The sequence below is a fragment of the Anomaloglossus baeobatrachus genome, chromosome 1 (assembly GCF_048569485.1).
Source record: "Anomaloglossus baeobatrachus isolate aAnoBae1 chromosome 1, aAnoBae1.hap1, whole genome shotgun sequence".
NCBI classification, from domain to species: Eukaryota; Metazoa; Chordata; class Amphibia; order Anura; family Aromobatidae; genus Anomaloglossus; species Anomaloglossus baeobatrachus.
In genome coordinates this window covers 621,168,844-621,196,417 of record NC_134353.1, presented here as the reverse complement: position 1 = coordinate 621,196,417, position 27,574 = coordinate 621,168,844, and the positions used below count along the sequence as shown (strand labels likewise).

Here is a 27,574-nt window from a genome sequence, read left to right as displayed (position 1 = left end):
AGTGGAAGATCTCTGAGACTTTACAATCTGCTACCTCAAAGCTAGAGTCTGTCTAATTAGCTATCTGGGTGGATTTTTCAAGATGGTGCACCATCTGGTCTTACTAACTAGCAAAACAATCATCTATGGATAGGGGATGGCAAAACTAAATAAAAATGAATCCTGTAGGCCAGTTGCTAAAACAGGTCAATACAGTTACGCTACGGGATGCGAATGATTGAAGCTGATAACGGGGAAGTAAGGCAATAGGTGCGACATATGGTAGAAAGGATTGAAAGCTCTGGCATATTAACCATCACTGGCAATCCATGAAGTTACAAAACCCTGTTAAATATTGTGTAGGGTGTAATGAATCTAGACATCACACAATTGTAGTCTTTTGCAGATTAAATGTGACACATTGCTTAAATGTGAGAGGTATTTTTTTTCTAATGTCTGTCGTTATATGTCTGATCTAGAATTTTTGTTTAATATATACAGTGATGTAAATGGATTGAGCTAAAAGCAAACGGTGAGTGAACAATTATCCTGGCAATGTCTAAATTACACGGGAACTAATACGGAAAGATCTGGAATAAAAGTGATTAATGAACCAAGGAAGATAATACAACATAAGCAATAAAGTAAGTAAAAAATATAATATTTACCTCGCTTGATTTCCAAATATTTAAAAAAAACTTTTTTTTTTTTTCTATTTTACTATAAATGCATATGACATGAAATAATGATAGTTCATTATGGATGTATTGGTTTTCATTACGATAAGGCTATGTGCCCACATGGCGTTTGTGGTGTGGGGTTTTTTTATGCATCTTTTCCCTGCTTATTTTAATTAATAAAAGCAAGGAAAAAATATTCCAGCAAAGTCTATGAGAATCGTTACTTACGGTACGTTAGAAGTTGCTTCTAATTTCCTTGAAGATTTTGTTGCTGAAAAAAGCAGCATATCAATTGTCCCTGCATTTCTATAAACCTCTGCAGTGTTTTATAACTACAGTGGATTATAGTGCAGCACTTTGCCTCACCGAGTATACAGCATGGTGTGCGAAGCTCTCCGTAGCTCAGTAACCCGGGCTCGTCATGGTGAGGACCCAGCTTTACTTTGGCAGCAATCGGGTCCCTGTGATCGCATTACAGGGACCCCATTGCCAGGAAGTGGTAAGTGATTACTCTCTCTGCCTTCTGAATGCTGCGATTGCACTGATCGCAACATTCAGGGGGTTAAACTTCCGGGAGCAGCATGGGCACCGATGGCGATCACTGGGGTACAGTGCCTGAATCCTCGTGGTTTCTATGACAATAAAAACACAAGAAGAAGCTGAAAAAAAGCAAGTGGAAAAATACGCAAATGCATTAAAAAATGCATTTTTTTTAGCTGCATTTTTCCTGCAAAAACATGATTTTATGATTTTTTTTTGTGTACAGAGAAGAAGCACACAAAAAACGGGGACACATAGCCTAATTGTTTCATCTAATAAAACTTATATGTGGCCTCGCTCATATGAATGTATGAATAGGATCAGTGCAAAGTGAGAAAATCACGCAATGAACTCGGACCATTGTTAGTCAATGAGGCTGATCAGATCAGCGATATTTGTCTCACCCAGATTCGGGATGAGAAAAAAATCCCAGCATGCTGGTAGGGGATGCATAAATTGGATGAGACTTACCAATACAAGTCAATGGGTGCAAGAAAAACTCAGACGTCACACAGACCATCCATATACTGTCCATTTTTTACGTATACATTTCCATTCTGTAGCCTAGAACACCGTAAATGGTCCTGTAAATGACTGTCAAATGCATACTAGGTGAGAAAAAAAATTACACACTCACATAGCACTTGCATGACTAGTATTTCACTTAGAATTTGTAGCAAAGTATAGCAAAGTAGACTTTGCATGATAGTATTTCACTTGTTCTTCTCTACTGGGTGAAAATCAGGCCAATTTTTTTTAAACACTCATGTGGCTCCAGCCTTATTATGTAGTCATTTCTCAGAATGTTGGATCCTATTTATATTTTTTTTATTGAATTCTTGTGGAGACAAATTGAATTTTGGATCAGAAAAATAAGGGCCTCCTACTTGAATACTCCATCGAAGCAATCAATGCAACTAATGCATGAGCCCTCTAGCCAGCCTACACAAAGTCTCCAATTCCTCTCTGCAGGCAGCCTGTTCCTAGAAGGCTAATTCACACAACCATATTTTCAGTTCAAGTGCTTATCCTAAAATAACTGCCAGCACTCCAGGACCAATGTTGCTCAACTCTGCACTTCAGATCTGTGCTTATTTTTCATGGACCAAATTTGTGAGTGAAATAAATTACAGTATGAAACTCACCTACTCAATTCTATGAGTGCTCAAACAAAAATAACATCCTATGCCGATCAACTATAAAGCATATGATTTTTCCATATAAAATGTTATTGTTTAACATAGGAAACTCTATTTAGTGTTGTAAATTTTAATAACTGATGATATAATAACGGATACCATATGGATAGCGTACAGATGACAACAGAGATGAAAAATCACCTATTTTCAGGATAAAACTAGTACAATTATACACTCATGGGAATTTAGCCTAACTCCACACCCCTACCCATTCTAGCTCCATCTTGCTGCTTCAGCTCTTTGTCTACCAAGATGTGCTATCGCTTTTTCATCCCTAACTGTCCATCTCTTGCTGTAACTTCTCATCCTTTCCCTGTTTCAGTGCTTAAGTATCAGCAAGCAGAAGAAATATACTGAGCTGGTAGAAAACCCCAGCACTGGCAAGCTGAAAAGTCCTGTTCTCCTGTACAGTTTGCTACTTCGACCAGCCCTGCTGCAACCAGACTAGCTACGACCAGCCCTGCTGCGACCAGCCCTGCTGCGACCAGCCCTGCTGCGGCCAGCCCTACTGCGACCTGCTCTGTTGCAACCAGCCCTACTTCAACCAGCCTCACTGCGTCCAGCCCTGCTGCAACCAGCCCTACTGCAACCATCCCTGCTGCGACCAGTCCTACTGCGACCAGTCCTACTGCAACCAGCCCTGCTGCAACCAGTCCTACTGCGACCAGTCCTACTGCAACCAGCCCTGTTGCAACCAGCTCTACTGCGACCAGCCCTATTGTGACCAGCCCTGCTACAACCAGCCTTACTGCGACCAGCCTTTTTTTCCAGCTGAGGCATAGGCGAGACCTGATTCCACTGGACTAGCAGAGGTACCACAGTGCAGTTACCCAGCGGCCTTGCCAGTATCGATAAGAAACTGTCATCTGTAATTAATATTTAATATTAATAGTTTTTTCATCTGTTCAAGGTAGGGCATGACCTAGTTTATTCCACACTTCTCCTCAACGTCAGCTTCAATTTATCTTCACAGAATCTGTTCTGCACCTTCCCAGCAGGCGTATCTGCTGCACTTACTGTCTCCTGCACTGTACATGCCATTGACTTAGCTGGTTAGAAAATGATTCTGCCACTCCACTCATGGAAAGATCATTGAAGTTTATTTTATTATGTTTTGGTATCAAACTCTGCAGACTCAAAAAATGACTGGAATATGTCAACAAAGTATACTTGGATAAAATAGAGATCAAATGTAACTGATTTAAGGTGTACAATCTACACTTATATAAATATTGTATCTAATAGAATGTGTTCTGTGAATGTTTGTAATATTGAAAAATGTTTTTTATTCAATAATATTTTGGTCTTAACATTGAAGATGTTGGCAAGTACTCTTTCATTGGAATAGGCCAGCAATATCCGGTCAATGGGGTGACACTCACGGCACCCTGCCAATCAGCTGTTACTGGTGCCAGCAGTGGCCGGATGTTTTCCTATGCTGATGTAACAAAACATTTCTATCATTTCTATGGTGTACCCCTCCTATTTAAATGTATAAAGGGTGGACTTGTACTACTCAGCCACATCCACTATAATTTTTTTAACGTTGCTGTGTTCTAGGCAGCATCGGAGAACTTCCATCAGTCATCGACGCTGGTAACAGCTGATCGGCAGGGGTGCTACGTATTATACCTACACCAATTAGATATTGATGGCCTATCCTATGATAGACCAACAAAAAAAACTAGTGGCCCAATGATTTATGTCTCTATGGTATGATGATAGTAGATGTCATGCTGTGGCGTTATTTGGATCTTGTATGTTGGTATCATTGGTAGTAATATTAGCCTTTATATAGTGCATTTTGTTCACTACCAGTACAGAGTAGAAATATTTGGTCTCAACATAGTTATACAATTAGAAAATGTAAATACCAGATATCTTTGATGTCTGAGATTAATGTAGCCACTGAATGTGGCTGTGGTTGGTAAAATAATTCAACATTTCAGAAATTCAGCACCCCATTAAATTTGTCCAGAATAACATTTTGTCTAAAACTGTCCATGTCTTTTTTTTTTTACACAATATACAGTATGTGTGTTATTTGTTGAAAATCCCTTTAATAAAACAAGCTGTCAGTATTTTATGTACAGACAATGAGATGAAAGGTTCCTTTCATTGTATAGCACTGTACCTTTTACTGGTTGCTTTTATTTCACCATACCAGATACACACTAGTTATTGTTTTTTGTTCCTCTGCAAGGCTTACTTGAAAAAGCTATGGTTTCTATACATTTCAATGTCGAGGGCTTTTAAGCTGCATATACTGTAGGTTAAAATAATAGCTTTGCACATAAAGGCAGTATCTGTAATATAAGCCAGCAGGTCTGGATTCACAGCTGCCCACAGGAATAAAAGTAAATTATTTCCATACAGCTGGAGAAAAGAAAAATGCTTAGGTATTAAAATGTGGAGAAGGCATGATTTAATCATGAGAAGAATTTGAGGTAACATTCAAAAATAATCTTGAGTAATTTATAATCCAAATACATTGAATTTGGAAGAAATTCAGATCACCCAGGGACAAGAGGAAGAAGATATGCACGCCTTCGCCAAGTGATATCAATATTTAATTGTTTGTGAAATGCCGTCTGGATAAATCTAAGTCAGAACAGATTATATTTAGGCAGGATTGCTGATAAAAAATAAAAGGGAGTATACAGGATAAATTATGTATATGTAAAAATGTAAAACAAAAAACAAGCATTAAATCTATTACCAATATGCAGAAGAGTCTAATGAAACATTAAAGTCTAAATATTCATGGAGTACACTGGTAAATTATGGAACGTGGCATCCACAACAAATTATTACTTGTGGAAGCTGATGAATGTGTCATCTTGGATTGATCTTAACATGCATCATCTTTTTCAAAACTTGAAGGAGTTGTATTGTATTGAATTTACAGGTTGACAGCCCATCAATGAAATAAGCCTGTCTCTTTCCAGTGGATGTCAACAAATATATACAACTTATGACCGAGGAAACATTTAACATGCATGATTGTCAAAACTAGAATTGTCTCTCCAGGAAAGGAGACAAACTCTAGCGCAGCGCCACCTGTTGGAAGTGGCGATCCTAAAAGTCAAAAGTGGATTTTTAACAATCCTTTCCATATGACTAAGGCCGGCTTTGCACACTACGACATCGCAGGTGCGATGTCGGTGGGGTCAAATCGAAAGTGACGCACATCCGGCATCACTTGCAATGTCGTAGTGTGTAAAACCTTTTTGATATGATGAACGAGCGCAAAAGCGTCGTTATCATATCATCGGTGTAGTCTCCGACATTTCCATAATGCCGGTGCAGCGACAGGTACGATGTTGCTCCTCGTTCCTGCGGCAGCACACATCGCTGTGTGTAAAGCCGCAGGAGAGAGAAACATCACCTTACCTGCATCCACCGGCTATGCGGAAGGAAGGAGGTGGGCGGGATGTTTACATCCAGCTCATCTCCGCCCCTCCGTTGCTATTGGCCGCCTGCCGTGTGACGTCGCTGTGACGCTGCACGGCCCGCCCCCTTAGGAAGGAGGCAGTTCGCCGGCCAGAGCGACGTCGCAGGACAGGTAAGTGCATGTGAAGCTGACATAGCGATAATGTTTGCTACGGCAGCTATCACAAGATATCGCATGTACGACGGGGGCAGGGACTATTACACTCGACATCGCAGCATCGGCATGCGATGTCGTAATGTGCAAAGCAGGCCTAAAGCCTGCTTTACACCTTACAATTAGGTGTGCGATCTCGTATGCGATGTGCCACGCCCAGGTCGCATATACGATCTGCCGAGATCGTACATAGGTCACATATTTGCCGTCACTTCTGAGTTATGAAATCTATGCAAAATTGATCAATATGTTGTACGATCTTTTAGATCATGTGTGCTATGACGTCAGCATAACCCACCCTTTTTTTCCAGAATGGACGAGGCGTTTTTTTTTCCTCTTGGTTGAACTTTTTTTTTTTTTTCTCTTTATCACGCAAATACAATATTAAGTGAAGCAAACTTAGCCCAAAAAAAACAGAATCAAAAAGAAAAATATTAAAGAATTAAAACCTACCATCAAAAACAAAACAAAATCAAATCACAATGTGTGACACACCAAAAAAACGCACAAAGGACACAGAAGCGCATGCAAAAGAGTCTACCACAGGACCAGATACATACATAAGTACCGTATTTTACCGCAGTAGCGGAAGCCTATTAAAGACAGAACAAGCCGTAACGCAGGTGCGAACAGTTAGCTTAGGGGGGGGGCTTGAGTCCTGTCGTGTCACGACACACCCCCATAGCATATGATGTTGATAATTTCAATTAGACAGATCGTTAGTAGGGTGCCACACGTTACAATATACTCATTTCATACAACAAAGCGTACAATATTTAGTAACTGAACGACGTGTATGCGATCAACGTTTTTGCGTTCAATCTTGATCGCACGTAGGTGTCACATGCAACTACGTCACTAACGATGCCGGATGTGCGTCACTTACGACGTGACCCTGCCGACACATTGTAAGATCTATTGAAGCGTGTAAGCCCACTTTAGGATTTATGCCAGATCAGAATCCCAATTTAGGGGTACTTACCCCTCGTCAGTGCAAAGTATGGGGTGTCTGATCCGGCTCATGAGAAGCTATGTGGGGACCACGGGGAAACAACTAGAGAATTCTGAATAATCGGGCAGTCTATACAGGCTACTATTCACCCAACGAATGACAAAACATTATTTTGCCAATATAAATAATTTTTGAGTGTTTTAAAAATTATACTCATACTTTGTGTGGGGGCTGAGGAGTACGTTATACAGCATGTGGAGGCAGTGGGCATCAAATTGTGTACGTGGACCCTCATATTGCCTTTTGGGGCTGAGGGAGACATACTATTGTGTGTGCAGGCCCTCATACTTTGTGGGGTACTGTGGTAGACATCATACTGTTGGTGCCCTCATATTGTTTTGTTATGGACAGTATTCCGTATTTTATAGGAATATATCCAAAAATAACTGCACTGAAAGTGACGCTTGGATTGTGTACCGCACCCATGTTTGAGCTCAAGACATGGGACTTTTTGATCATAAGTCTTTCGTGATTCATGCTGAATTAGCCTAATATAAAATAATGAAATTATATATATATATATATATATATATATATATATATATATATACAGTACACACCAAAAGTTTGGACACACCTTCTCATCTCTAGAACAACTGTTAAGAGGAGACTTTGTGCAGCAGGCCTTCATGGTAAAATAGCTGCTAGGAAACCACTGCTAAGGACAGGCAACAAGCAAAAGAGACTTGTTTGGGTTAAAGAACACAAGGAATGGAAATTAGACCAGTGGAAATCTGTGCTTTGGTCTGATGAATCCAAATTTGAGATCTTTGGATCCAACCACTGTGTCTTTGTAGAAAAGGTGAACGGATGGACTCTACATGCCTGGTTCCCACTGTGGAGCATGGAGGAGGAGGTGTCATGGTGTGGGGGTGCTTTGCTAGTGACACTGTTGGGGATTTATTTAAAATTGAAGGCATACATACAGAACCAGCATGCCTACCACAGCATCTTGCAGCGGCATGCTATTCCATCCGGTTTGCGTTTTAGTTGGACCATCATTTTTTTTTCAACTGGACAATGACCCCAAACACACCTCCAGGCTGTGTAAGGGCTATTTGACTAAGAAGGATCGTGATGGGGTGCTCCGCCAGATGACCTGGTCTCCACAGTTACCAGACGTGAACCCAATCGAGATGCTTTGGGGTGAGCTGGACCACAGAGTGAAGGCAAAAGGGCCAACAAGTGCTAAGCATCTCTGGGAACTCCTTCAAGACTGTGGGAAGACCATTTGCGGTGACTACCTCTTGAAGCTCATCAGAGAATGCCAAGAGTATGCAAAGTAGTAATGAAAGCAAAAGGTGGCTACTTTGAAGAACCTAGAATATAAGACATATTTTCAGTTGTTTCACACTTTTTGAAGTATTTCAGTCCACATGTTTTAATGCATAGTTTTGATGCCTTCAATGTGAATCTACAATTTTTAGAGTCATGAAAATAAAGAAAACTCTTTGAATGAGAAGGTGTGTCCAAACTTTTGGTCTGTACTGTGTGTATATATATATATATATATATATATATATATATATATATATATATATATTACATGCAGTATATCTTAGTGTAAGCTCTTTTTGCCGCTTGAACAATGGAATTACAATATGCACCCTTGGCTCTTGTCCGAATGGCTTCTTATAATATGTTCTGTACTTCTGCAATAAATCAGTTATCCCTCTTTCAGCTTAGCCCTTAGTGCGACTAATTTACAGCACCAAAGTTCAGGTTCTGATTGACTTATATGGTTCTAGGGTCAAATTTGGGTCAAGTCCTGGTTCAAACTGAACTTTTAAGTAGCCTTGCCGAACCCAATCTTCCATGGGTCCTCTCGTTCCTACTAATTTGTTGTTTTGTTTTTTTGATTCCTAAATTGTATTTAATTGGTTTTACTCTTTTCTAATGTGTATATATACTCTCGTGTATTCAATGTAGACCTAATCAATTTGTTAAAATCCCTAACTTCTCTAAATTGCTCATCTTGTCCAAACTTATTGCCAACGTCTTTATTTAACCCAATAATTGCGAGCATAATTTGGCTCCCAGATCTGTCAGTGCAATGAATCTCATACAGTATGGTTTGAGAATCTGCTGAATTCATTTCTACTCTCCAAGTGCTGAGGCTGCATTATGTCAATTTGACAAGATAAAAATAATTTATCTGCAAAAATAATGATATATTTCTAATTCTTATATATTTTGCTATATTGTCACATTTGTGCGAGAACAGTAATGCTGTGTCACTTTATACTAGCTTGAATAGGGTAATATGACATTACAGAAAGAGACAGATCTACTTAATTTTTGCAAGGCATAAACCACACCAGTAACTAGATTTTTACAATACAAACTCAATACAACATTAATTATATATTAGACTTGAAAAGGCAGGTGTATTTTCTTTTCAAATTTTATGTCAAGCTGACTTTTCCTCCATGGTGAAAGTGTAAGCTCATTCTCCCCAACCTTACCTCCTCAGTGTCCTCCTTGCTGAAATCTCACCCTGCTCAGTACAAGCTGCCGCGGTCAGTCAGGCTGGAGTGTGAATGCTTGGAGGCTGAATACACTTGGTCTCATGAGGTTTCTCACTGTTTATCTGGACTCCTAAAATGCTCAATTTAACATTAGGATTATATAGACATTCTATCATGCATTTACAAATTATATAGAGCAGCCTCATGAGGTCTGAAGACCTATTTAATAATGTATTCAGTTTGCATTGTGTATTCTGAGATTTCAGTGCAGATCTATTTTAATAAATTTGTCTACTTGAGACATTACTTGCATAGTTACTCACTTGTTTATAAAAATAAAAAAAGGTTTTGGTACTATTCTACCTTGAAGAAACTAGGGATTGCTCTCAGTAAGAGAATAGAATAATCTTTGCAGCATCACTTATTTTACTTTTGTTAGCCATTAAAAGGTATAATAATGTTAAGAATATTATTTTCTTTCTCTTACTGAGGGCAATCAACCACTAGTTTCTGTATCTCCCTAGATAACAATAGAGAGTTACTGCGCATGCACAGCCACCTCTGTACCGGCCTGGCTCCATAATTCTCATAGAGATAAGATTCCCACTGATCAGTCATTCTCCCATTAAAATCCAATTGAAAGGTCCGTAAGGGGGCTGCAGTTTGATATACCCTGAAAAAACATGTGGATGTATTTTTGTATCTGGTTCAGTTAATTAATAATGTGACTTGGTGTTATGATGTTCTACTAATATTAATTTGCTAAATTATTTCTGCTGGGAAAGCCTAGGCTAAAAACAATAAGCAAATACCCTTCGTAAGTATATAAATAAACAATAATCGTAAATTTAAATAACTAGGGTACTTAGTTGACACTATTTTGATCAAAAAAGTGTAAAAGCCACCCCACCGCAACAAGATGTCCTTAATGCTAGTATTTTACCTCACAATGTGGTGGAAGGCCTCACTCAAAATAGAAAGGACCTAGGCCTGTGGTTTCCCACCTGCCCATGGAAAGCTATATAGACAAGATGCACAGTCTATAAAGAAAACGACACACCCGTATATATGTGTGACGCCCTGGCAAAACCAGGTAGTCACAGATAGGCCCCCGCATAACACCTTCCCTCACTTAGGTAACATACAGCTGACCTGAAACCCTAGTCACCCCCCCTTAGGGAAAGATAGACGCACCAGTGGGCGGGACCAGGTGGTTGGGCACGCCCACCTAGGGGTCTAGACAGCCCGGGGTGGGAAAACAAGTAGATTAGTTTTGTAGTTCAACTTGAGAGGAGTGTGGGCTGGAGCTAGGTGTAGCTCCAGCAGAGGAAGTTGAAGTTGAACGGTGCCAGGGTCAGAGCCCTGGTGCCTTGGCTAGGTGGCAGATGGTGGTCTCCGTCAGCAGGATACGGGAAGATGGCTCAGCAGATCCGAGGTGGACCAGGACAGGGTTGTAGCCCACCGGTACAGATACGGAGAACTGACCCGGAAACCGTAGCACTGAGGGGGTACTCGGACCATGAAGCAAGGACCGAAACCAGCGGCCTAGCTAATTAACCAATTGAGGCCAGTATTATAGGTCCTGTCCCACCCAAAGTCCCTAATAGAAGACAACAGCCCACCAATAGGGATAGAAGGCCACTGCCAGGGCCCATAGATCCCACGGGTCAGCGTCTGCGGGCACGGTTCCATAGGCCACATCCAGCCGGGAGCGGACTCCTGCATTCCAGACCAGGCAGTCCACCATACACAAAACAAGTGCAGAGGAAAAGGACAGTGACCACCAGCCCGGGTGGGGGACCTGAATGCAACCGGCTGCGGCGGCCAGCCACCAGCACCTTGGTTTACCAAAAGACTCGTGTGATTCATTTGCTGTGAGTAACCAAACCTCCCCCTGCTCACCCAGGCGCGCCGGCCCTTGACATAGCTATACCCTGCACAAAGACAGAGTCCCGGGGCAACCATCCCTACCCACGGAGGGGTTAACATCCAGCTGCCACTACATATCCCCTTGGTGCCCCATAATAGCAGCGGGGGTGTCCCACCTCACAACACACTGAGGGTGGCATAACAAACTTAATACGGCCCAGTCCGTACATCTACGTCCCCCTTTTATTCGGGGTGTCCGTGAGACCTCCGGGTCCGGAGACCCTCAAGCCACCCCCCAGAAGGCCGGATCCGAGCAGTGGCAGCTGCTGACACGAGGTTGCACATATGTACAAAGTATACACAAAACTAAAACAAAACTAAAAAAATGGGCTGGTAAACCTGTTGGTATAAGCTAGGTGCACAGCCAAAATCTAAGGTATTTAGTTGACACTATTTTAATCAAAAAAGCATAAAAGTCATCCTACTGTGACATGGCTTACCCAATCAGGATGGTCCCCAACTCCAGTATTTTACCTCAGTATGTACCAGAATGTTATAAAATAGACACCAACAGAGCAGGACCTAGACCTGCTAGGTAATATATGTGTCAGAGAAAATTATTGTGTTACATTTGGAAGGATAAATTATGACTTACAGTATGGCTCCGCCCATCACTAAAGTCCGGATCCATGCGGTTTCAAAGGTTCCCGGGTGCCGGACCCGGACCAGAGATTTCAGGTGTTTGATCCAGATCTGGCACTAGAGAAATTAAAAAAAATGTTCCCTCGCGGCTGTACTCTGGTCCTGCGGCCTCCCTGGGCCACTCATCATTGCTCATACATATGCACTGCTTTCCCTGCTTTGTGCGTCCACTGGCTGTCCTGGCATCTGTGATTGGTTGCAGTCACACATGCCCCCAGCCTGTGTGACAGCGTCTGCCTGCTACAAATGACAGGCGCTCTCTGCGGGTCAGAATCATGATTCATGACCCAGGAAGCTCAAAATGAGCAGAGGATGAAACATTGAGGAGCAGCTCATCCTGAGCTTCCTTCTGCATGCAGCAGGAGGATCAGGATGAGCAGAGGAGGACACATTATTGCGGGCCCAGCTCATCCTGAGCCTCCTGCTGCATGCAGCATGAAGCAGGTTGCTTAGGATGAGCAGAGGTGGACACATAATCATGGGTGCAGAGATCTGCTCATCCCTCTCTCCTCCGTCTAGGGGTCCTACCCCCCCAGATCCATGCTTCTATTATAAACAACTCCATGCCCACGTAGACTAAAGAGTACTTTACACACAACGATATCGCTAATGATATATCTTCGGGGTCACGGTGTTCATGATGCACATCCGGCGCCGTTAGCGATATCATTGTGTGTGACTTAAAGGACGGACGATCAACGATCGCAAAAACGTCAAAAATCGTTGATCGTTGACACGTCACTCCTTTTCATAATATCGTTGGTGGGACATGCCGCTGGTTGTTCCTCGTTCCTGCGGTATCGCACATCGCTATGTGTGATACCGCAGGAACGACGAACATCTCCTTACCTGCGTCCACCGGCAATGAGGAAGCATGGAGGTGGACGGCATGTTCCGGCCGCTCATCTCCGCCCCTCCTCTGTTATTGGGCGGCCGCTTACTGACTCCCCTGTGATGCCGAACGAACCGCCCTCTCAAAGGAGAGCTTGTCTCCAGTGACGTCGTTAAGCAGGTATGAGCGTGTGATGCTGCCGTAACGATATTGTTCGCTACGGCAGCGATCACCCCCATGATGAAACAGCGACGTGGGTGGATGCTATCGCGCACGTCATCGCTAGCTATCGCTAGCGATGTTGCAGCGTGTAAAGCACCCTTAAGAAAAATAATGTTTCTTCTAAACCAGGCTGCATTTTGAACATGCCCCCCCATCATGTGACAAATTACTTCATACCTGGAAGAAGCCCATACATTCTAGCATCTAGCATCTAACTTTATTTTTAGTACACCATCTAGACGCATGCCGGAAGTGAATACGCAACCTGGAAGCAGTGACCAGCCATGACACAGAGCTTCGATGAGTGCACCGCTTGCTCTCCTATCCCCCTATCCCTTCCACCAACATTTTTAACCGCTGGATTCTGGTTCCCACAGACTTATATGGGTACTGGATTCCAAACCGGAACCGGATTTTTAAAAAAAAATTAGCAGGGACCCGCCGGTCCTAGTTTATTTGATTTTGTTAAACTGGACAAATCATGGTAAAGTGACTGCTGAGCTGAACAAAATGACTGTTATACATATTAAATGTCTCCTCTCCATTGTTATTGTGGAGATATTGGTTTGTAAATGTTCCATAATTGTAAATGTTACATAATTTAACATAACTAGGCACTACCAGACATTTGTTTCTGAGGGCATGTACTTTTACCCTGTGTGACTTTGACCAATTGTACGTAACTGATGTGACTCAGGGGGAAAAATAACACATCCTAAGAAGTTCAGAAGAACATGCTGTGTAAATTGATGTAAAGATGGACAGCCCTGATCTCAGCTCTGATCTCTGCAGCTACTATGTACAGTGCAACAGAGCTGAGTGTGATTACAAACACTTTCAGCTTTCACCTCCCAGCACTCAGTGTGGTTAAATGATGATACAACAAAGTAGACATCCCTGTTAGATTATTAAAAACACAAAACAGCTGTTTGTTCAAAAAACAGTTTGGCACATAGCTATCTCCTATGGATGACGAGCCATAAAATGGATTTTTAAAAGATTCAAGAAATCTTAGTTAATTTATTTCTCCATATGCATTTACTTTAAAATATGACACATTAACATAACCACAATCCGCAGTTTGTAAACAGGAGAAGTCTGCCTTTAAATTGATTCTTTGCTTCAGGGGTCATTAAATTGAGTTGTTCTTTGATATTAAGGATATCTTGATGAGCTTCTTTGAAAAGCTCTGGCCCTGGGGCTTCCTCGACTCTGTGTTTCCATGCTTCAAGCTTTGGTCTTTCTTCAAAAATGGGTACTCCACTTGCAATTACCTGCAGAATGGAAAAGTTTAGTCAACTTTAGTGAAGATATAGCATGTTAGGAAATAGCATTATAGATAACACTGTTATGATTTCATGAGTCTGAATAAAGCGGGCTTTACACGCTACAATTTATCTAACGATGTGTCGGCGGGGTCACATCATAAGTGACGCACATCCGGCATCGTTAGTTACATTGTAGCGTGTGATACCTCCGTGCGATTGCGATTGAACGTTAAAACGTTGATCGCATGCACTTCGTTCAATTACTAAAAATTGAACGTCAGGTTGTTCAATGTTCCCGAGGCAGCACACATTGCTGTATGTGACACCCCGGGAACGATAAACATCTCCTTACCTGCGTCCCGCGGCTCCCGCCGGCAATGCGGAAGGAAGGAGGTGGGCGGGATGTTTACATCCTGCTCATCTCTGCCCCTCCGTTTCTATTGGCCGGCTGCCGCGTGACGTCACTGTGACGCCGAACGTCCCTCCCACTCCAGGAAGTGGATGTTCGCCGCCCACATCGAGGTCGTATGGAAGGTAAATACGTGTGATGGGAAATAATCGTTTGTGCGCCACGGTCAACAAATTGAACATGCCACACATACGATGGGGGCGGGTACAATCGCATACGATATCGTATGCGTAATTGTACCGTGTAAAGCAGGCTTTAGACTACACAGCTGCTATATGGAGTTTGTGTCTTCTTCCTGAACTTTTGTGCGATTCCTTCATGTATACTGTTTTCTTCTCACACTTAAGAAGCTTTCTCTTATGCACTGACAAAGATACAGTGGGTTTCAAAATGTACCAAAAATGAAAAACAATGTAATTTATGCAATTTGCTTTGTGAATCATGATTTGAGAGACACTCACAAGTCAACCGTTAAAGGAAATCTGACAGTTGATATCCAAGGGCAGCATATATCAGACTGTGGCTTCCTGATTTCCACCATCTAATATATAAAGCTGAGTGTATGTATGTGTGTGTGTGTGTGTGTGTGTGTGTATATGTATGTCTGCTAAAGGAATCCGCACCGTCGCATTTACAATCCCAAAATTTTGCACAGACACCCCATGTGACTCAGGGAACGTCATAGACTGTGTTTTGATGGGAAAATGTAAACCCGGGCTTTACAGTTACTCTCCAAAAAACCTGCCTCCATTAAAGTCAATGGAGCTGCAAAGCTATAGGTTATTAATGGGAGCTGTGAGTGGTTGCTATAGGAACAAAGGACATTCATAGTATAAGAAGCTTATGTGTGAGGTAATAAGATGTCGGTGGAGAGAGAGATAGAGAGAGACAGAAAGAGACAGACAGACATGGAAAGAGACAGACAGACATGGAAACAGACAGACAGACAAGCTAAGAGACAGAGAGAGACAGTCAAAGAGATAGAGGAAGACAGACACAGACAGACAGGGAAAGAGCCAGACATAGACAGACAGAGACAGACATAAAAGAGACAGAGAGAGACAAACAGTCAAAAAGAGAGAGGCAGACAGACACAGACAGACAGGGAAAGAGACAGACAGGAAAACAGGCAGACAAGGAAAAAGACAGGGAAAGAGACAGAGACAAGGAAAGAGACAGGGAAAGAGACAGAGACAGACGGAGAATGAGACAGACGGAGAATGAGACAGACGGGGAATGAGACAGACGGGGAATGAGACATAAAGAGACAGACAGAGACAGACAGACACACAGAGACAAACAGAGACTGAGAGAGAGACAGAGAGTCAGTTACTATCCCGGGCAACGCCCGGGAACTACAGCTAGTATATGTCTAATTCTGAAATTATGCAGCGCTTTAGAAAAAAAATATAGTTTAATACTAGTGACTGACATGTATCTCCTTACAGGCATATCCAAGAAGAGACCTGTCAATCCAGAAGTGTGGGCAGGGAGAAAGCTGACCAAGACCTGCCTATAGTATCCCATGCAGCTTGGTCCCCAGCAGCTAGTAGACATGATTTTTTTTTTGTTTTTTTTAAATGTCACAGCATTTTAGAGTTAAACATACTGTATATGGCTGAAAATCAAGCAGCCACAGTCTGAGGCATGCTGCCTGTGGAACGGGCAGCATATTTCAGCTGTCAGGTTTCTTTTACAGGTTGACTTATGATGGTCTCACCAAGGACAATGCACAAAGCAAATTGAATAAATTCATTTTCTTTTAGTTTTAGGTATATTTTGTAACTAACACAAACTTTAGTTCTACTGGACAGTCTAAACCTCTAAAAGCAAGCTTTACAACTTCACTTATAATATCTAGTCTAGACACCTATATGGAGGGCTACCAATAAATCTGAAGAAAGAAATGCAACACCGAGAAATTAAAGTTAATAAATTCAGCAATAATCTGGGATTCTATGCACTCACCTGCATGATATCCACAATAGCCATAAGATCTGCCAGTGATATCTGATCTCCAGCGATAAATGGTCGTTCCTGTAAGAATTTCATCTCCAATTGTACCATGATCTCTTGAAATTCAGCAAGGACATGGTCCAATTTTTCTGGTGAAGCCTCTTGATCCATAAGAACCGGAGTCATACACTAGATTAAAATGACATTTAGCCTTATTTAAAAATGTGCACACCAAAATAACATTTCTTCCAACTATTCAGTGGCTCGAGCAGAAAAAGAAATGCATGAGCTTTTCTAGATCCATCTTCTAACACTAAAGTCTAAGTACTGAAGCTATCATCTAACTTTGCTAACACAGTTTAGTACTTTGTTGCTTGTATTATTATTTAACTGACACAAACTTTTTTTCAAGATTTTTTTTCTACATAAAACATATCCTGTATTGTGCCAAACTGCAATTTGTGAACTTGACCTCAATGTTTTATTAAAAGCTGACTTTTTTTTATCATTTTGTGCACTAAGACTGTAATAAATGATGGTAAAATTTGTAGCTAAAGGAAACCTATCACCATAAAAATGCTATTTAATTTGAAGGCATCATATTATACAGCAGGGAGAGCGGAGTAGTTTAATATATAGTTTTGAAAGAAAAGATTTAGTATAACATGTATTTTAATCATTTAATCTACTGTTCATTCTGGGATTCTTGATTCAGTGCGAGGTCCTATCATTGGTTGACATTTTTCTTTACATAAGTGTGCATACAGAGATACAGAGATAGCTGTCAATCACTGGATCTCTAGCGGGAAATCCAGCAGGAGTGGTCTGTGAGCTGGCAAAGATCAGCAGAACAGACAGGAAGTTAGCAACTACCTTTCACGGGTGTGTCACATGTGACAGACTGTCATGTGGTGTCTGGCCATTGAAGGTCACAGCGTCTGGCTATGCAGAGTGCTCCCTGACTTTCCATTGTTCAAGCTGTCAGTATTCATTGTAATAGGTAGTTTTCCTGCTGGATTTATCTCTCTCCGTCTGAACTTCTACTTGAGTCATCTAATGATAAGTTGTTCATGTGTCTCCCCCTGTGTGTCTTACATAGTTGTTTAGTGTGGTTGATAAAGAGCTAATCCCATCCCTTCCCTATTTAGGGCACAGTACTATTGATACCTAAGGTCAGGTATCCAGCTCGGCGCAAAGGTGTGGAATCTATCTAGGGGGGACCCCATGGACCAGAAGTAGGATTGGTCAGGGGTCACCATCTTCCCTCTCCCTGCACACAGGGTTTCCCTACCCTTCCCATTCTCCATGCGCTTGGTTTTTCCCCGTATCTAGCGTGACACTAGTCTGTAAGTTCTTGACCCCATAGAAAAAAAAGTAAAGCCAGGGTTAAACCCTTTGATGGTACAGTGGTTGCACGGTTCTTTCAGGTTTCTTTGCAAAATAATGTCAACAACATAGTAACTAGTGATGAGCAAGCGCTGCTGCAGCACCCTGAGCTAACAGGTGCCACAGAGGACTGCATTACCCCGGTTTCCTGGAAGACCAATGCTGGCAACTGCACTACTTACATTAAATTGCCCACTTCCCAGACTGAGCAACAGGCTAGCAATGGGTTTAGAGAGGTAGCTGCCCATTGGTTGGGACCTGCCCAATCCGGTAGCCGGAAACACAGAGAGAGGAGTGGTCAGTTTGTCAGTTGGTAGAGGGAGTCAGTGGAAGTCGTGAGGGAAAGAGGGTGTGTGTGGTCCGGAGAGGGCCTCGGTGAATGAAAGAGGAGACCGTTCACCTGAAGGGGAACAGAGCCAGTACACTAAGGAACAGAGCATGATGGGGCACAGGACCCTAGTCTGGGCGGACGTTTCAAGCCCACCCAGTAATCCTGCAGGTGATTGGGGACTATCAGGGTCCATCACCACTGAAAGTACAGGACCCAGTAACAAAGAGGGAACCTGGGCAGTGAGACAGAAAGAAAGGTCTGACCCAAGAGAGGTTCAAGTTACCTGGTATACATATCCAGAAAGACAAGATGGAGAATAGAGAGGGACATCCAGTTGCTCCAGGCCACGGGGACCCTAATACCAAAACGTGCAATGAGGAGGTTTTACCAGGTCACCACACCAGCACTGGGACAAATGGAACCCAGGACCCCGAAACCAGCAAGAAGCAGGCTGCGGCTACCAGGACTCAGTGAGTAAAACTTAGTTAAACCTCAGAACCCGTGTCATGTGAATTATTGCTATACCTTCGTCAGCACCAACTGGTACCTCTAACATTGATCCCCTGGGGCCTAACCCTACTTGTCGGGGGTTCAACATGTATGCTGCACCACACCAACGGTCCCAGCAGAGGACATTAAGAAGTGGCTGCTTTCCCCTAAATAGCCGCGCACGGCAAGTGGCGTCACCAACATTTTGTACATACTCCCTTGTAAATATCCCTTTTTTTTCAAGATACCCCTGGGGTCACAATCCGGGCACTGGCCACTTGAGTGACATTGTCATCCTGTATCCAACGCCCGGAACCGAGTACCCTAGGCCCTGGGGCGTGTCACTGCCATGCTCGGGTTCAGGCACTGTAATGAGCCGTCTGAAGCTTTGACGGGCTCGTCTCATTAACCAAGTATAATAGAAGTCTAAGGGGACCTCATGCCTGTTTAAAAAAGATTTTTCGAAAAAATGCTTGCCAGATTCTTGGGCCTCCATTATACTCGGTTAACGAGTCAAGCCCATCAAAATGCTCATTACAAGTACTGAACACATGAGCATGATAGTGCTCGCTAATCTTTAATAGTAACCTTACATTTTCCATTTAAAAGAGCAAAAGGTAAAACTATTCCTTTAAAAGAAATTGATTCCTCTAGTTCCAGGGCAGGCAAAAAGCAAACCACAGTAAACTGACAGTCACACTGCGTTATACTCACAGGTAGTTATTACATTGCTGTAAGGATTCAAATTTAACCTGATTATATGTAAATGCAAATTAGGTGTCTTACCCTCCAGAAATAAATGATATGTATCTGTATTTGCAGACCGCCAAGCTAAGCATGGAATGTGCTGAATCATAAATACTAGAAATGCTAATTATTTTTGTAGGTCATATTAGAAATGTGACTATTAAATGCTATTCTTTGACAGGATTCAATATTGTCAAAGTATATGAAATGTCAAACAATCATAACATTTACTTGTGTTCAAAGATAACTAGAATTACTTAAGGTTAATTCCAAAAGTATATAAAAAAAGAAATTTGGAAACATCTGTTTTGCCTTCCTTTATACATATCCCCATGTATACCTCCGATGGAAAGCTGCAACTAATGTCCTTGTATAGACAGGCCTAAACAATAAAATGACCAGCACACATCTCTATAGGAAAGTTCAGCAGACTACACTTACCTATAAAGTAAAAGTAAAAAAAAGCTATGCTTACACATAGTGACCTAGCATTGCCAAAAGTCTTGGCCGGCTCAATCACCTGGTGAACTCTGTAAAGTGTCAGGAACTATTGTGTCCTGGGGACTTAATCATCCTCATGCATGCTTCATGTATGGAAAAAGCTTGAAGGCTGAGCCTGCTCCATACAGCGCATGTGCTGGCTGTGTTGTACTGCCAGCAACTGAGTCTAACTTTTGCGATTGCAGGAAAGCAGTTTAATCCCTCAGATATCTCTGACCAGCACAGGGAACTGATTGCTGCCATGGGAAATGCCACTGTCTATTGTAATAGCAAGATTTGAAAGAGTTGTCTAATCTCTATTAATGGGTAAAACTGCAAATTACTTGTTGAAACAAAAAACCTTGGAATTTGCAGCTCTTTATCTTAACAAATACACAGATTTTTAATTCTATTCTGTAGAGTTTATTAACTAGATCACCGGCCACCCCTCAGTCTCGGAGCGGTTAATTATCTAAGGGAGTGTGTGCTGTTTGAAGTTTCTATGCATTAAAACAGTGTTCCTGTCAGGCTACCACCAGGGGGAGCTGGAACTCTGCAGGAAAAGACACTACACAGAGCTGAATCAGCATGGAGGTGGACACACAGTGTGTGCTGGAGCACTGCCCTGCAGAGTTAGCCAGAATACAGAGGCCACGGGGCATGTGAGAGATGGTCAGGAAGGCCAGGTCATACACAGTACGGTAAGAAAGAAGACTGGAGGAATGAGCAAAAGCGGGGTCGAGGTCAGGCCGAGGTCAGTTTCAGAGAAAGCAACCGAGTGGGGAGGTAGGAGAAGGGGAAACAACTGGGGCTATTGTGGCAAGGAAGGAGGTGGGACGGAGCACAGACAGAGCACAGGGGAAGGACGGATCAGGAAACACTTACAGGGACCAGCCATCACAGGCAAAGCAATGCTAAGCTTATAGCCGGCGCTGGTTCACCACAGATGACAGAATTTAAAGCATCCAAGCTCCGGAAGTCAGGCCCGAGAGAAGGCTCTGTCCCCTAGCCATGTGGACGGGGAAGTGGAACCATGACAGTTCCCCAACTCCAGTCCTCAAGAGCCACAAATGGTGCATGTTTTCAGGGTTTACTTAGTATTGCACAAGTGATAATTCAATTACCTGCACAGGGGATGATTCCAAAATCTCAATGCTATGGAAATCCTGAAAACATGAACTGTTGGTGGCTTTTGAGGGCTGGAGTTGGGGAAACACTTCATTAGAATGTGAAAACACTGTTCTGAGGCTGGCCAGATTCCTGGATCAGGCAAGCTTCAGTGCCACCAATAGGACCTATATCATAGATCTCAAGAATGGGTCCCCATCCTGTGCTGCTCTCAGTGAAGAGGCGATAGGAATTGCCTTACAAACAAACATGTATTTCGGCCATCTCTCCACAGACAGTAGAACAAGTCAGGGCCTCGTCTTTGAGACGGATGCAAGTATCATTGGTTGGACTCCCATGATTTATAAATTAATGGCATAATGCGAGGATATGCTAAAATAAAAGTATTAATTGGGAATAATCCTATAATGATCAAATACATGTTAAGGTAAGATAAAGACATAAAATAATAAAAGACGTGACATTAGTGCACAATCTAAGCATACAACTCCAGATGCAACAACATTTAAACAGAACCAAAAACAGAGCCAATATTAAAATATGAAGGCGTAATGATTTATAGCTGGTAGTAAAAGCTTGCTGAAGGTAGATAGATGCTCACAGTTAATCAGTTTTGTATAGCAGAAGGACGAGAGTAGGTCAAACAGAATATCCAGTTGTATCCCATATCTGCAATGTTTGGGAGGTTGATACATTTTTCATTATTCTATTAATGAATGAGGCAATCTGGGATAAAGACAAATAGAATACTTTCTTTGATGTTTAAACATTTTTTCAGTCGCATAAGCTCAATTTTGGGGTGGCTCACACTGGTATATAATACAGAGGAGTGTAATGCGAGCATATCTTGCATTGTACTAGGACTAATGTTAGTTAATGAGGCAGAATGGATCTGTGACTTTTTTATCAGCTGTAATTGGGCTGAGGAAAAATATTGCAACATGCTGCAATCGGGAGTCTATGGGTGCATGTGAAACATCGGACTGCACTGATGTCATTCGAGTGCATTGTGATATACAGGAAATGGAGAAGATGGAGAAATTAATCTCTCCATCTTTTCCTCACCTGTGCTCTGATTCTCGTATATGAGAGAATCAGATCACAGTGAATAATGTGACGCCCTGGACCCCAGGGGTCACAGGTCACAACACTCACCACATACACCCCCACACTAGAAAGGTACCATCAGTCAACCACAAAGACCTGATTTCCTCCCTCAGTGTTAGACAGGCACACCAGGTGGGCAGAGTCAGGCAGAAAGACACGCCCCCCCAAGGAGTCTGCTGGCCTGAGGCAGGAAAAGAGAAAACAGTCGAGTACAGACAGTGAGTCAGTGCAGACAGATGGTTCAAACAGTCAGGCACGCAGATGGCAGTGGCCGCCTGCAAGAGACCGGGAATACGACCAGCGGAACCGTAAGGGATCGGGACAGGGTAGTGGCCCACCGGAACCAAACCGGGGAGCTAACTGGATACTGGAGCACCAGGCAGGGTACTCAGACCCCGACTAGTCTATATGCCACCACCATAGTCAGTTTAACTGATTGCGGTCTGGACCTCAGGGGTTCATTCCCACCAAAGTCCCGATTGAAGGCAACAGCCCAACCCGTCCGGATAGTAGCCACCGCCAGAGGCCAGAGATCCAAGGGCCAGCGTCTGCGGGCAACAGGGGCTCATACGACACATACACGCCGGGGAGCAGACTACCAGTGCCCAGGCACAGTGGTCACACTACAAACACAGGTGCAGGAAAAAGGCGGACATTGCCAACCCGACTAGGAAGCTGCAGCCGGCTGTGGGCCTCGTTCATTCCTCCATTTGGTTTACCAGTGACTCTGTGTGGTTTAATCGTGAGTACAACAGTGCCATCAGGCACCGCACCATGCTGCACCGCAACACTGCGCCCTGCACCCCTGCCCACAGCCCGACCAAGCCCCGGGACCAACATCCCCTACCCACGGAGGGGTCAACACCTAGCTGTGCCACTACACCGCTCCCGGGAGTCCCCGTACCTTCACCACAGCGGTAGTGTCCACCATCACCACAACCCGTGGGTGGCGTCGCGAACAATCATCCCAAAACCAAATACCCGCATCCCCCGTGTGTAACGCCAACCCCCTTGCAGAGCGACGTGACCCCCTGTCCGTGAGAGGCTCGAGCCACCACCCGTGGAACGCGAGCACGGATCCGAGCGGCTCGGCGGCTGCAGCCGAGGCCGCGGGGCGGTACAAAAACACTCGGCTCATGCTCACAGCAGAGTTTGAACCCAGTGTTCTCTCGCATCGTAGGCTGTATGCTAGTGTGACCCTAGCCTTAAAATCTTTATGACACATGACTTACTGGGTATGTCATGGATCATGTTAGGGTAATCCCCGCAGATGTCAGTTGATTTGAACAGCTGACATGTGTGCCTCCCACACACGAGTTTATCCGCGATCCACCTGTGCCTGTTAAACACTTAGATCGGGTTGTCAAAATTTGACAGCCTGATGTACTGTATATGTCCGCAGCTGTAAGCTTGCACCCACCCACCGCCATCGTAAGTCACATTATGTGATCACGTGGAGCCGCTTGTTACCATGGTAGTACAGAATCATGTGATGACTCCTGTAGCTATCATGTGTCACTTCCTCTAACTGCCGGCAGAGCGCAGTCTCAAAGAGGAGAGCAATGTTTCTGCAGGTCAGAGCGATGCATCTATAATCTACAGAAATGAACAAGCGATCAGACTGCTGATCTTTATAGTCCACTTGGGGGGGGCTAGTACCTAGAGGGGCTAGTAGAATAAAAATTAAAAAAAGTTTTAAGACAGAAATCAAGTAGTAAACTGGAGATAGGTTGTTACTGGCCGATAGAGGAGGCTATTGAAGCTGAGTGTGATAGTGTGATGGAAATGCTTGATGCCAGAATACAAAATAGGGGTATGCAGGGAACACCTAGATACTGCCACAATGGGATTTCTATGTGGAAGCTTTGGCTTTAATTATACTAATAATGGGGCTCTAGGTGTCACAGCTATTGGGAAAGCAGGAGCTGGTTGTCACCTCCTGGGTGGGATGGAGGTTAGGGGAGCTAGATGTGGCTGGTGACCTTCTCTCAGACCTGAATGTGGCTCTTAATGTATGAAAGGTTGAGGATCACTGTTCTAAGTGTTAAAGCTCCTCGGCCCCAATGCAAAATGTGTAAAAGGGCTCCCATCTTACCATATGTGACTTATTATCCTGGTGTGACTACTATTTCTGCATTCTCTATTGCTACACTCCAGGTTCTAGAAGAGATTCTGTATATTGTACATATTGTACTGAGAGAACATACCTTCAGCCAGAAGACTCTACTGCCATGAGGACGTGTGTTGTAGTGCTGCCATACAAGATATTCATTAACATGTGCACATGTCTGAAGGTCGGATGGGTACCAGTGGTCCAGAGTGTTATATTTTTGTAACAGGTAAGACAAGATAGACGTACTGGAAATGAAGAAAATGCACAATGTTGAAAAATTAACAATGTAATTAATGCAGAGGAAAATAAAACAAAATTAGTACAAAACGTTCACATCCACCTCTCAACAAGGGTCAATTCTCCATCTCTTAGGACTGGAACTTTCTGTAATGGATTTATTTTTTTAAATTCTTCAGTGAGATTCTCACCTACAAAGATATATAAAAACAGACACAATTTATTTAGGTGAATAAAACATTAGGTAATACAGACCTCAAATTCTTCAACAGGTCAGTTTCTATACATATACAGTGATTATAAGCACCACTGTACACACATCCGTCATACTGCATTAAAGATCAGGATCATATGTACTTTTCAGATTATATCAGCCATTGATTTCTTTACTTTGTTTTGCTGAGCTAGAGTCAGCTGATGGTCCTCGTTATTCTGCTCCACATTGTGTAACTCATCAGAATCTAATTGGAAGCTCCAGTGCGCCAATGAAAAGTTACAGGGGTCTCACCATTAAAGTGCTCTTTACAATGGTGCTTAATGTGGAAGGGTGTTCACTCAGGCACCAGGCCCCAAGTGTGATCGCTCCCTCTTAAACTGTTCTGTCACCTGATTTCACAAAATAAATGGTTTTTAAATAGAGCTCTTAAGGGTACTTTACACGCTGCGACATCGCTAACGATTTATTGTCAGGGTTACGGTGTTTGTGACGCACATCCGGCATTGTTAGCGACATTGCAGCGTGTCACATGTACGAGCGACCTTCAACGATCGCAAAAGTGGTAAAAATCGTTGGTTTTGGAGAGGTCGTTCAAACACCAAATATCGTTGTTTTGGCACTAGCGATGTTGTTCCTCATTCCGGCGGCATCACACATCGCTATGTGTGACATCGCAGGAGCGACGAACATCTCCTTACCTCCATCCACCGGCAATGAGGAATGAAGGAGGTGGGCGGCATCTTCCAGCCGCTCATCTCCGCCCCTCCTCTGCTATTGGACGGCTGCCGTGTGACGTCGCTGTGACGCCGCACGAACCGCCCCCTTAGAAAGGAGGTGGTTCACCGGCCAGAGCGACATCGCAGGGAAGGTAAGTCCGTGTGACGGGTGTTAGCGATGTTGTGCATCACGGGCAGCGATTTGCCCGTGATGCACAACCGACGGGGGCGGGTACGTGGGATTTTTTTTTTGCGATTTTTCATGCTTTTTTTCCTTGCTTTTTTACTTAATAAAAGCAAGGAAAAAGCATCCCAACAAAGTCTATGAGAATTATGACTTGTTGTGCACATGCTGCTAATTTTTCCTTGCAGATTTTGTTACTGAAAAAAGATGCAGCATGTCAATTGTTTCTGCGTTTTTTTTCTGCATTTCTATAATCCCCTGCAGTGCTTTATCACTACAGAGGATTATATCTCAGCAGTTTGCTTCACTCATCATGCATACAGCATGGTCTGTGAGGCTCTCCGTGGCTCAGTAACCTGAGTTCATCATCATGATTACCCAGGTTTACCATGGCACCGATTGGGTCCCTGTGATCGCATTATAGGGACCTGATCACCAGGGAGAGGTAAACATTTCTTTCCCCTGCCTTCTGAATGCTGTGATTGCAGCATTCCGGGCAGTGGGAGCCGGGTCCCAACTGTAACATCAGCCAGAGACCCGGCTGCGATCACGAGTTGTACAACCCCTGAACCCCTGTGATTGCCATGACTAAGAAAACCACAGAGAGAGGCAGGAAAAAAGGCAAGTGAAAAAATGCATAAACACAATAAAAATGCTTGTTTTTTCAGCTGCTTTTTTCCTGCCAAAACATACTTTGTGTGCAGAAAAGAAACACACAAAAAATTGTGTGCACATACCCTTAGCCCTGATGAGAGTCTTTTACTTACATTATGAATAAATTTAGTGGCTATATAATTTTTAGTGAACACTAGCTGTAGTACCCGGCGTTGCCTGGGATAGTAACTGTGTCTCTGTCTGCCTCTATCTGTCTGCCTCTGTCTGTCTGTCTCTGTCTGTCTGTCTCTGTCTGTGTCTCTGTCTGTCTCTGTCTGTCTGTCTCTGTCTGTCTGTCTCTGTCTATCTGTCTGTCTTTCTCTGTGTGTCTGTCTCTCTCTGTGTGTCTGTCTCTCTCTGTGTGTCTGTCTCTCTCTGTAAGTCTCTTTCCCTGTCTGTCTCTTTCCCTGTCTGTCTCTTTCCCTGTCTGTATGTCTGTCTGTGTGCCAGTCTGTCTGTGTCTCTGTCTGTATCCATGTGTGTCTCTGTCTCTATCCATGTCTGTCTGTGTCTGCCTCTGTATCAGTCTCTTTGTCCGTCTCTCTCTATCTCTGTGTCTCTATCTCTATCTCTGTCTCTGTCTCTCTCTAACTCTATCTCTGTCTCTCTCTATCTCTCTCTGTCTCACTCTATCTCTGTCTGTCTCTCTATCTCTGTGTCTGTCTATGTTTGTTTGTCTCTCTCTGTGTCTATCTGTCTCTTTCCCCATCTGTCTCTTTCCACCTCTGTCTCTTTCCTCGTCTCTGTCTCTTTCCCCATCTCTGTCTCTTTCCCCGTCTCTGTCTCTTTCCCCATCTCTGTCTCTGTCTCTTTCCCCGTCTCTGTCTCTTTCCCCGTCTCTGTCTCTGTCTGTCTCTTCTCCTGTCTGCCTGTCTCTTTCCCTGTCTGTCTGTCTCTTTTCCTGTTTGTCTCTTTTCCTGTCTGTCTCTTTCCCTGTCTGTCTCTTTCCCTATCTTTCCCTATCTTTCTGTCTGCCTTTGTCTGTCTCTTTGGCTGTGTGTCTCTCTTTCCCTGTTTGTCTCTTTCCCTGTCTGTCTCTCTA

The 27,574-nt window shown here is 43.3% G+C and overlaps 1 protein-coding gene across 1 annotated transcript; it reads right to left on the bottom strand.

The window, feature by feature from the left end:
- Nucleotides 1-14,168: 14,168 nt before the first annotated feature.
- LOC142315095 (glutathione S-transferase theta-1-like) lies at nt 14,169-24,959 on the bottom strand (the record flags this gene model as incomplete). The annotated part of the gene is made up of 4 exons (XM_075352524.1): nt 14,169-14,384; nt 16,756-16,932; nt 24,619-24,769; nt 24,865-24,959. Coding segments are annotated over 4 exons (639 nt in total), but the record flags the coding sequence as incomplete, so codon positions are not given.
- Nucleotides 24,960-27,574: the final 2,615 nt, after the last annotated feature.